This window comes from Oncorhynchus masou, chromosome 19, assembly GCF_036934945.1.
Source record: "Oncorhynchus masou masou isolate Uvic2021 chromosome 19, UVic_Omas_1.1, whole genome shotgun sequence".
Taxonomy (NCBI): Eukaryota; Metazoa; Chordata; class Actinopteri; order Salmoniformes; family Salmonidae; genus Oncorhynchus; species Oncorhynchus masou.
The window spans coordinates 9054912-9066859 of record NC_088230.1 but is presented as its reverse complement, the minus strand read 5'-3'; the positions used below and the strand labels follow the sequence as shown (position 1 = coordinate 9066859).

Sequence of the window (11948 nt, the reverse complement as noted above, 5' to 3'; positions counted from 1 at the left end):
CAATAATGGGATGTATCCACCAATCCAAAGAAATAACAGGCGGAAGCTAAACAGCCCGCCGTGCCGCTTTGTGGTCAATAACTCCTATTGTTAGGGGAGAGATATGTATCTTGACAGTATATCCATAATCTTTGGATACACGCGAAATTAGTTAGCTAACATTACATTAATTCCATGATGGGACGCAAATAATCTCAAACAGATTGCCTACCTACACACATATTACTACATATAAACCATGCATAGAGAGACGCCAAAGACCGTGCCCTGTAGCTGTCAGTCTGTAGATAGGAAATGCTAACACTAAACTAAACAACTATATACGTCAGTCGGTGGACCACTTAATAACAGATAGAACAACGAGACAGATATTTCACTGGATGTAAAATGTGAAGCATCCGCTTGGCGTTTCCACTCACTACCAAATATGGTAGGGAGATGGCGGCCAGTTGTACAATATGGAACGAGATGAATTTGGACGAAATTCTGCAAATTTTCTCATCAATGAAACATTTGATCTCAATACAATATTCTGTATCCAAAACTAAAATATGTTACGAAAAGAATAGACTAGGATTTGTAGACTTTAGCCTTTGCAAAAAAAATGTTTAAATCGTTTTATATTTAAAAAGTGCGCAAAGGCGAATTTGAGTTATTGCGCACGCGCACTGCAGAGTAGGCGTTCCCTGACGGACATATGCAGATGTTTGCTAGAAACGCCAAATGGATCTCGCATGCTCGTACTTGGCTCTGCCCACTATGACTCATTTGTTCACATTGGAAACGACAGACTGTGGTCTATCTTGGTTTACTGATAAAGTATTTGATTTCATCGTCACAACAAATGTTCCTGACTTGTTCCCAACGAGAAACTGCTGCACCGGTAACTATATCTAACTAACTTTATCAGCTACTAGTCAACCTTGCAACTGAGGTCGATTTAGCTAATGATGGACTCTTATAACTTCGAAGACCAATAGTTTTTTGTTTTTGTTTTTACATTGTACTAACTCTCTTGGTTGCAACAAAGCTCGCTGGCTCGGTGACATTCTAATGTGTTTACTGCCTTTGACAGATCTGAGGTGCAAGTTGAGTCTATTCGCAGGAATGGGAAATTCAACCACCTGTAGTAACCATCTGGGGATCCCCCCAGCAAAAGGGCCCAATGCCGTGGGATGTTCAGATTTCATGATGGATCATACTGTAAAGGTAAACAGTGTTGTTTTCATTTTCCTAAATGCAAAACTAACTGGTAACAACTATTGAAACTGTCAGACTGGTCTCATAGACTTGACGTAACATAGTAAACGTATCCGTGAGACTGAAATTAGTATGACATGTTAACTTTGGTATGGTTACATAAGATACAAGGTTACTTAATAAGGCATTAGGGTAAAACGAAAGGGGGTGGATGGTTGCTTGTTTGATTAGTATCATGGACAACGTTAGCATTTTAGCTAATTAGCAACTTTTCTACTATTTTTTTTTTGCTACTTTTCAACTACTTATCATGTAGTGCTTACCCACCCCCAAACCTTAACCTTTTTTTTTTACCTGATATTTTCACTGTCATTTTACTTTTTATTTCTTTACTTAGCTATTGTTTACCTAATACCTATTTTTTGATTTAAACATTACACTGTTGCTTAAGGGCTTTGTATTTGGCACACATGACTAATAAACTTAGATTTGATTCCCCTAATCTTAACCCTTTTAGCTAACCATAACCCTTTAACCTAACTCCTAACCTTAACCCCTAGTGCTAGCAAGCGTAAGTGTTAGCCACTAAGCTAATGTGAGCCGCAACAAATTGATATTCGTAACATATCATACGTTTGTACATTCGTAACCTATTGTACATTTTGGAAATTCCTAACATTGTATGCATTTTAATTTGGAACTTTGTACAAATTGCAATTTATAACATACACAAAATGGATGATGGAAATCCACAAATTAATACAGACTATATGAAACATCATACCAAATGAGGGATCATACTAAATGGAGTGTCTTGGATTCACCTACAGAATAATAGGACATTCTGAGACCATGCTGAAACTGTCTGTCACTAGGGTACCTTCTTTCGGCTATACTATCCATGTGTAGCATACGAGGATGCGGAAAAACCAGACTGGATCCCAAGCAAAGAATATTTCTATGGGCTTGCAGACTTCATGAACATCAACAGAGGCCTGAGTGAACAGATTTTTAATTACCTCTTTGGTAAATATATTTATTCCATGATAAATTACCATTAAGTTTATTTTAGCTATAGTGATCCTGGAACATGTCGTACAACTCAGGTAGGCTAGATGTACCATGATTTATGCAGTACTGTGTTTTATGCAGTGTAAATTATATGTTATTCAATCACTCACAAAACTGTATTTGAGTTGTTATAACATGTTTTTTTTGCAAAGGATCTTTTAAGATACCTGCTGCCATGAATGCCCCATATAAACAGAATGGGAAGTGTCCAGTAATTGTCTTCTCTCATGGACTTGGAGCTTTCAGGTACTAACAGAAGTTAGCATTTAATTGTTCACATTACATGTACATTGCCTTCAGAAAGTATTCACACCCCTTGACTTTATCCACATTTTATTGTGTTACACAGTGGTGTAAAGTACTGAAGTCAAAATACTTTAAAGTACTACTTCAGTAGTTTTTTTGGGGCACGTTGGGTACGTTACTATTTATATTTTTGACCACCTTTACTTACACTTCCTAAAGAAAATATTGTACTTTTTACTCCATACATTTTCCCTGACAACCCAAATGACTTGTTTATATGCTTAGCAGGACAGGGAAATTGTGAAATTGACACACTTATCAAAATAACACATGGTCATCCCTACTGCCTCTGATCTGGCAGACTCACTTAACACATGCATCTTTTGTAAATGATGTCTGAGTGGTGGAGTGTGCCCCTGGCTATCTGTAAATTTTAAAAACAAGAAAATGATACTGTCTGCTTTGCCTAATATAAGGAATTTTAAATTATTTATACTTTTACTTCTACTTTTGATACTTAATTATATTTGAGCAATTACATTTACTTTTGATACCAAATACTTTTACTCAAGTACTATTTTACTGTGTGACCTTCACTTTTACTTGAGAAAAACACTCTATTAAGGTAGTGTTTTGTGAAATTATTCGGCCCCCTTGAACTTTGGGACCTTTTGCCACATTTCAGGCTTCAAACATAAAGATATAAAACTGTATTTTTTTGTGAAGAATCAACAACAAGTGGGACACAATCATGAAGTGGAACGATATTTATTGGATATTTCAAACTTTTTTAACAAATCAAAAACTGAAAAATTGGGCGTGCAAAATTATTCAGCCCCTTTACTTTCAGTGCAACAAACTCTCTCCAGAAGTTCAGTGAGGATCTCTGAATGATCCAATGTTGACCTAAATGACTAATGATGATAAATACAATCCACCTGTGTGTAATCAAGTCTCCGTATAAATGCACCTGCACTGTGATAGTCTCAGAGGTCCGTTAAAAGCGCAGAGAGCATCATGAAGAACAAGGAAACACCAGGCAGGTCCGAATAACTGTTGTGAAGAAGTTTAAAGCCGGATTTGGATACAAAAAGATTTCCCAAGCTTTTAACATCCCAAGGAGCACTGTGCAAGCGATAATATTGAAATGGAAGGAGTATCAGACCACTGCAAATCTACCAAGACCTGGCCGTCTCTCTAAACTTTCAGCTCATACAAGGAGAAGACTGATCAGAGATGCAGCCAAGAGGCCCATGATCACTCTGGATGAACTGCAGAGATCTACAGCTGAGGTGGGAGACTCTGTCCATAGGACAACAATCAGTCGTATATTGCACAAATCTGGCCTTTATGGAAGAGTGGCAAGAAGAAAGCCATTTCTTAAAGATATCCATAAAAAGTGTTGTTTAAAGTTTGCCACAAGCCACCTGGGAGACACACCAAACATGTGGAAGAAGGTGCTCTGGTTAGATGAAACAAAAACTGAACTTTTTGGCAACAATGCAAAACGCTATGTTTGGCATAAAAGCAACACAGCTCATCACCCTGAACACACCATACCCACTGTCAAACATGGTGGTGGCAGCATCATGGTTTGGGCCTGCTTTTCTTCAGCAGGGACAGGGAAGATGGTTAAAATTGATGGGAAGATGGATGGAGCAAAATACAGGACCATTCTGGAAGAAAACCTGATGGAGTCTGCAAAAGACCTGAGACTGGGACGGAGATTTGTTTTCCAACAAGACAATGATCCAAAACATAAAGCAAAATCTACAATGGAATGGTTCAAAAATAAACATATCCAGGTGTTAGAATGGCCAAGTCAAAGTCCAGACCTGAATCCAATCGAGAATCTGTGGAACGAACTGAAAACTGCTGTTCACAAATGCTCTCCATCCAACCTCACTGAGCTCGAGCTGTTTTGCAAGGAGGAATGGGAAAAAATGTCAGTCTCTCGATGTGCAAAACTGATAGAGACATACCCCAAGCGACTTACAGCTGTAATCGCAGCAAAAGGTGGCGCTACAAAGTATTAACTTAAGGGGGCTGAATAATTTTGCACGCCCAATTTTTCAGTTTTTGATTTATTAAAAAAGTTTGAAATATCCAATAAATGTCGTTCCACTTCATAATTGTGTCCCACTTGTTGTTGATTCTTCACAAAAAAATACAGTTTTATATCTTTATGTTTGAAGCCTGAAATGTGGCAAAAGGTCGCAAAGTTTAAGGGGGCCGAATACTTTCGCAAGGCACTGTATCTATACTTTTACTCGAGTGTGACAATTGGGTACTTTTTCCACCACTGGTGTTACAGCCTGAATTGAAAATGGCTTAAATTGAGATTGTGTGTCACTGGTCTAGACACAATACACCATAATGTCAAAGTGGACTTGTGCTTTTTTGACACTTTTTAAAAATGAAAAGCTGAAATGTCTTGAGTCAATAAGTATTGACCCCCTTTGCTACCGACTTGTCCAGTTTAATGCCACTCTGTAACACAACAAAATGTGGAAAAAGTCAAGGGGTGTGAATACTTTCTCTAGGTACTGTAAATTCTCCACATTATCTTATCTTATAAGGACATTATTTTATGCCTTACATTTTTTCCCTCCCAGAACTTTATATTCAGCCATATGCGCAGAACTGGCCTCACAGGGTTTCATAGTAGCAGCAGTGGAACACAGGTAATCCACATGCTCTTTTCACACACTCTCTCCCATTCTCTACACACGCTGTCCACAGTCTCTGTCCACTTCATTCATGAAAAGAGACTTTGTCTGAAAAGCACTCCCGAATCCAACGGGCAGAGGAAGGGATGCTCCAGTCTACATTACATTTACTTAAGCTAACGATGACAGAGTACTCTCCGTAAATACACAGACCGTCTCCCCCACATAGGCTACAGGCATGAGCGGCCTGCCTGTTTATCTCAGGGTGGGAGTGGGAAGGATATGCAGACAATGGTACAAATTAGGTCATCACATTTCTATCAGTACTATAGTACTATATGGATAACATAATGCCTGTTCTATGGCCAAACCCCATCTGTCATGGGGTTATGGCCTACAGCCCATCACACTATACAGGCTAAGCTTTCTGCTGTGAACTTCCATGTAATTTTTCATGTGGCAGCGTTTTACAACAACCAAAATAACATGTCAGTATTTGTGCCGCTGAAAGAGACTTCTTATTCGTTGTTTTACTCGAGGGATGAATCTGCCGCTGCCACATTCTTCTACCATGGAAAGACTGAAGAGCCTGAGGAGAAAGAAGAGGAGTTGCTGCCGCCTAAACCCAACCCTGGGGCCCCAGAGAACCTGGTAGAGGAATGGATGTACTACCGATCTCTGAAACCAGGCGAGAGTGAATTCGCCCTCAGGAATAAACAGGTACACATAGTAATATACAGAAATGAATATGTCACATACAATGTAATGTGTAGATTTCGGAATGTTTGATCCATTCCTCAGTACCCTACATTTGAGTAATACATTTGACTTATGAATGTAATACCACTACTGCCATAACATTGTAGGAATATTGTATTTCTCCATATTTGCATTGCCTTCTGTTAGGAAGACAAATTATATTTAGAAATGTGAAATTAACTCTCTTCATAGGTGTTACAGAGAGCTGATGAATGCATAAAGGCTTTGGATATACTCATCCAAATCAACTCGGGAAAGAAGATGGAGAACGTGCTTGGGACAGAGTTTGACTGGATGACTTTGGCGGTGACTATTTTTATGTCTGAAATGGAACAATCAGCGACCAGCAACTCTTGAACCTTTTATGTTCTCTGCTGTTTTGAATGGCTAAATACACTGCCTTTTAGATAACGCTCAGCTTAATCACAACACACCAAATTACTTTATAACCCCCTTTTTTTGTAGAAGAAACTAAATAAGCAAGGCCATCTGTTTTCATCAGTTAAATTATATATTTTAAAGTGATATTCCTCCACATTGGATAATAAACAGGCCCTAAGAGTTGTGCATGAACAATCAATTAATATTCAGGTAACTTGTGTAAAAACTTGTATTACGATTACTTGTCTTCTGTTTGGATCATACCCTGGCATTTCAATCATATCCTATGATGCTGGTAATGAATGACCTCACCCTGTATCTTCCCTCTTTCCCAGAACTCTATGGACTTGTGCCGGATAGCAGTGATGGGCCATTCTTTCGGTGGAGCAACAGTGATCGAAGCCCTCTGCAATGAGGTCAACTTCAAGTAAGAGCTATCCCTCTCAATTTAGTCCCATTTTAAACGGTCATTTCAGTTTTCAAGTGTAGTTTGCATTCCTCTCTCGACAAAAGTATTCAAGTGGCACATTCTTAAGCTCTGGTTTCGATGGTTGGTTGGAATGTGGTGCTTTAACACCAGATTTTGATTCCCCCATGGTTCCATATTGTAAACTGAAAATATACAGTGTCACTTTGGATAGACATGCCTTCTAAATCAGTGTTTCTCAGTGTGATGTTGCAGACCAGTCCTTTAGATGGTTGGCTTATACCAATAAGTCTATTTTTCAAGTGCTAGAGAAGACCCAAAAATTCCCCAGCTCTCTTGCTAAATTACCAAGTTATATCAATAATAATGCAATTCTACACATTTTGTCATGAGGCTGAGAGAGAATGTTGCCGTTTTAAAGGCCCAATGCAGTAAAAAAAAACTAGATTTCCTGTGTTTTAAATGTATTTCCGCACTATGAGGTTGGAATAATACTGTGCACTTGTGAAAATGATGATTATGCCCTTTTAGTGTCAGAGCTGTTTGAAAAGACTGCCTGAAATATCAGCCTGTTTTGATCGGAATGGAGTTTCACCAGGCGGTATGTTAGTTAAATGACCAATAAGAAAGAAAGGGTTCCAACCATTTCTGCCAATAACAGACAGTTTTCAGGTTCCCATTCAGACCTAGTTAAATTCTTGCTTGAGAGGTCTTTGCTGAGAAGCAATTTTTTTGTAACCTTTTTTTTTTTAAACAATCAAAGTAAGGTACTTAATTGTTACCCAGAAATAATTTAGTATTGAGATTAAAACAGCTGCATTGGACCTTTACCCTAACACCTAGGGACCTTGTCAAGAGGTTCGGATCGCCCCCCCAAACTCACAATAATATTAGTTGTACACTGGAAAAAAAATAAACGCAACATGCAACAATTTCAAAGATTTTACTGAGTTACAGTTCATATAAGGAAATCAGTCAATTGAAATAAATTCATCAGTCCCTAATCTGGATTTCACAAAACTGGGAATAGAGCTTTGCATCTGTTGGTCAGAGATACCTTTAAAAAATAATTAAGTCACCAAACCAGTCAGTATCTGGTGTGACTGCCTCATGCAGCGCAACACATATCCTTCGCATAGAGTTAATCAGGCTGTTGAATGTGGAATTTTGTCCCACTCTTCTCCAATGTCTGTGCGAATTTGCTGGATATTGGCGGGAACTGGAACACGCTGTTGTACACATCGATCCAGAGCATCCCAAACATGCTCAATGGGTAACATGTCTGGTGAGCATGCAGGCCACGGAAGAACTGGGACATTTTCAGCTTCCAAGAATTGAGTGTAGATCCTTGCGACATGGGGCTGTGCATTATCATGCTGAAACATGCGGTGATGGCGGCGGGTGAAAGGCATGACAGTCGGCTTCAATCTCAACATGGTATCTCTGTGCATTCAAAATTGCCATGGATAAAATGCAATTGTGTTTGTTGTCCGTAGCTTATGCCGGCCCATACCATAACCCCGACGCCACCATGGGGCACTGTGTTCACAAGTTGACATCAGCAAACCGCTCGCCCACAGAAGATGAGCATTTGTTACAACGCCAAACTGCAATCAGGTCAAGACCCTGGTTAGGACGACAAGCATGCAGATGAGCTTCCCTTATATGGTTTCTGACAGTTTGTGCAGAAATTATTTAGTTGTGCAAACCTACAGTTTCATCAGCTGTCCGGGTGGCTGGTCTCAGACGATCCCGTAGTTGAAGAACCCGTATGTGGAGGTCCTGGGCTGGCGTGGTTGCACCTTGTCTGCGGTTCTCAAAAATTAGGTTGGAGATGGCTTGTGGTAATTGAATGTTCATTTCTCTATCTAGCAACAGCTCTGGTGGACATTCCTACACTCTACATGCCAATTACACGCTCTCTCAAAACTTGTTGCATTGTGTTGTGTAACAAAACTGCATATTTTAGAGTGGAGTTGTCTCCAGCACAAGGTGAACCTGTGTAATAATCATGCTGTTTTATCAGCTTCTTGATAATCCATCCACTTGACACGCATGTCAAATCTTGGCAAAGCAGAAATGCTCACTAACGGGTATGTGAACAAATTTTATGCAAAAAAATTGAGAGAGTGTTTTGTGCGTATGGAACATTTCTGGCATCTTTTATTTTAGCTCATGATAACAACACTTTACGTTCATTTTTTTGTACAGTGTATATGCTATTGATCTCCTCAGGTGTGGCATTGCCCTGGACGCATGGATGTTCCCCCTGGATGAGGAGATCTACGCCAGGGTAAAGCAGCCCATCTTCTTCATCAACTCTGAGAAGTTCCAGTGGGCCGGGAACATCATGGCCATGAGGAAACTGGTCCCACCTGACTCCTCCTCCACACAGAGGAAAATGGTCACCATTAAGTACGGAAAGAGTATACATTCATTGTGTCTGAGATGACAATGTGAAAGATTCGATTTGTTTTACACACCGATTTGGTTTAGCTGATCTGTGCACAAAAGACCAAACAAAACAAACACCATCTCTGGTCTGCTGTCATTTATCTCGTGTCTGGCACTTACAAAACCACTTCCTTATTTGAAACCAGTCTATCAGTGCAATAAAACCTCAGAGTTGTGTATCCTCCTCAAAGGAGGAACTTCTTTTCACAGTCCAACTTCACAGTTCACAATCCAAAGAACACACAATTGCCTCAATTATGTGAGAAGCACATCGATGACATTTGTGTTGTCCTTTTTGCTTCTGTGGCTGACCCGGGCTTTGGACTCTGCAGGGTCTGTGTGTGTGCGTGCATTTGTTTTTCAGGGAGTTTGGTTAATCGAAAATACATTTCTGTGATCTGAAAATGATAATGACCACTCAAATATTCTTCTTCTTCTATTCTCCCACCAAAGAGGAACGGTTCACCAGAGCTTCCCAGACTTCACCTTCCTGACAGGCAATTGGATCGGGAAGATCCTGAAGCTGAAAGGAGAAATCAACCCTCAGGTTGCCATCGATCTCTGTAATAAAGCATCGCTAGCATTCCTGCAGCGACATCTAGGTAAGGATCTGTATGGTGTTCATTTGATTTGTAAACGAGGCTTGCTGCAACAGTTGCTTGGAAACCAGATGTTGAATTGCATTCTCCGTTGGGCAGAAATTAGCGTTTGAAGCAGAAAGGTTTCCTCTCATGACCTCTGCAAGCTAGAATGTTTAATGAAATGGTATTTTAACGTACTTGGTCCATTTGGTGGTATGAATGTGATGCAATATATCCAAAGTATAATTACATCAATTTTCAAACCGCTGGTAGTGCTTTCATATTTCTATCACCTGAACCATACGCACAATATAAAATACATCCACAACACACCTATATGAACTTTCTGAGCTCGTGCACGTGTTTACATGGTTCTACGCATGATTCAGGTGATGGAATTCTGAAAGCACAACCAGAGCTTTGAAAAGTTGACGCAATTATAATTTCCTGTGGATATCTCTCATTCCAACTGCCAAAAGGACCAACCGCACAGACAACTGGTAAAGTAAGTATGTTAAAATACAATTTTATTCAAAATTCTGGCTTGTAGAGGTTGCGAGAGGAAACTTTCCTGATTCAAATGCTCATTTTTGCCCGACGGAAATCAATTTCAGGTTTCCAGGCAGCTTCAACAGGTGCATCAGACATGTTCAAATGGCATTCTGTGTTCTGGAGATTCTTTCCTTCTGAAAGTTTTTCCATTTAATAAAACAGTAAGCAAAGTCATATTTGTGTGGGTAATGTGTCAATTGTGTTTGTCTTTGTTTTGCAGGTATGGATAAAGACTTCAATCAATGGGACCATCTAATGGAGGGCAAGGACGACAACCTCATTCCAGGCACCAATGTCACAGAACGACCTTAGTTCAATTCCATCTAAACTATGCACTTTACACAGAGGGGATGTTTGATTTCCAGACAGTACCACTAGCTGAACTCAAGGTGCCAATATTTGTTGCACTGAGCCTTGAAATTGTTTAATCATAGACAAAATGTAAAATAGATGCAAAGCAATTTCTACTACAGGCCATCTTAACCGGTACCTAATTATGATTGCTCGGCGAGGGTGCATATCTCCAAGTATTGAGAAACTGCTTTTTTGGTTTCATAGTATCTATATAGAGCATCTAAGAACACAATCTGCTGTACTCAGTATGTTTTACATGAACAAAGTTATGGTTGCAGTGTGCTATGCGATTATACACCTATATGGGATATTATTCAAGAGTATGGTTTAGAGATGGTTTGGATCAAGGAGTCTTAATACAGTTTCAAGATTTAATTTTATAACCCCTAGATGGTTAGTGATTACGACTTTGATTAAATATTTGGTGTTTATTTAGCATGATTGCACAGAGTACAGATTGAGATCAGGTAGCATAGATACAAGAATCGAACAAATTGATTACACTTAGCTCACAAAGGATGAGATGTTTCTCGATTCCTTTGAATCAGATCCATAAATGTGTCATGTGCCTTAACCTACAGCAGCCTACCTGTGTCCTTCCACCTGGGTTGTATTTGTAAGTCAGAAAACTCACGTACACAACCTGAACTTGCCAATGAGAAACGTTCCTTTTCCGTTTTCTGTTGCAAAACTTTCAGTGTGGCCTAATGCAGTTTCTTAACTCCTCGGGTTACCCCCAACAGCACATTATGGTTGTGGCCCCAGACAAACTGATTCTACTTGGAGGGCTTGATGATTAGTTGACAAGTTGAATCACGTGCTTGTCTGGGCCTCAATGTGTGCTGTTTGGGGTATTGGAGGACTGGAGTTGGGGAAACACTGCACTAATAAATACAACCCTGGAACACTCAAATGTAATAGCTTATTTTTCTGTCCTTCATTTCCATGCTTTTCATATTTACACTACTGTAAGCCAATGCATCTAATTTGTATACAACTATAAATGGATACTGTGAACATCGAGTATTTGTGTCCTTGATCAGTGACAATTATGTGGTGATAAATATGATCGTAAGATTATGCACCATCACTTTCTAGTGATGTTCTGGATTGTCATAGAATGCAAGCTACATCTACACCGGATTGTGGAGGACATTGGAGATGTGGTGGTATGAGAAGATCATAGCAGCTGCTGTAAAGACAAAGAAAATGACTCCAAGGAAGTGCAAGATGATGTATTGTGTAAACAAAAGA

The 11948-nt window shown here is 39.5% G+C and overlaps 1 protein-coding gene across 2 annotated transcripts; it reads left to right on the top strand.

The window, feature by feature from the left end:
- The first annotated feature begins 769 nt into the window (after positions 1-769).
- LOC135505768 (platelet-activating factor acetylhydrolase-like) lies at positions 770-11711 on the top strand. Of its 2 annotated transcripts, XR_010450313.1 has the most exons (12): positions 770-883; positions 1076-1209; positions 2076-2226; positions 2424-2517; positions 5133-5201; positions 5726-5906; positions 6138-6251; positions 6662-6753; positions 8989-9168; positions 9661-9809; positions 10178-10293; positions 10561-10651. XR_010450313.1 is itself a non-coding variant. In XM_064924893.1 (11 exons), the coding sequence occupies exons 2-11, from the start codon at positions 1108-1110 to the stop codon at positions 10650-10652; spliced, it is 1224 nt and encodes a 407-aa protein (XP_064780965.1). In that variant the 5' UTR covers positions 772-883; positions 1076-1107; the 3' UTR covers positions 10653-11711. The 2 variants fall into 2 exon arrangements, 1 of the variants encoding a protein (XP_064780965.1); XM_064924893.1 differs by lacking the exon at positions 10178-10293 and having other exon boundaries at positions 772-883; positions 10561-11711.
- Positions 11712-11948: the final 237 nt, after the last annotated feature.

Bases quoted from the DNA above. Each gene is read 5' to 3' on its own strand.
- LOC135505768 (XM_064924893.1), top strand. From the start codon at position 1,108: ATGGGAAATTCAACCACCTGTAGTAACCATCTGGGGATCCCCCCAGCA. The intron at 1,210-2,075 runs GTAAACAGTGTT...GTCTGTCACTAG, and splicing joins TGATGGATCATACTGTAAAG to GGTACCTTCTTTCGGCTATA. The intron at 6,754-8,988 runs GTAAGAGCTATC...TGATCTCCTCAG, and splicing joins TGCAATGAGGTCAACTTCAA to GTGTGGCATTGCCCTGGACG.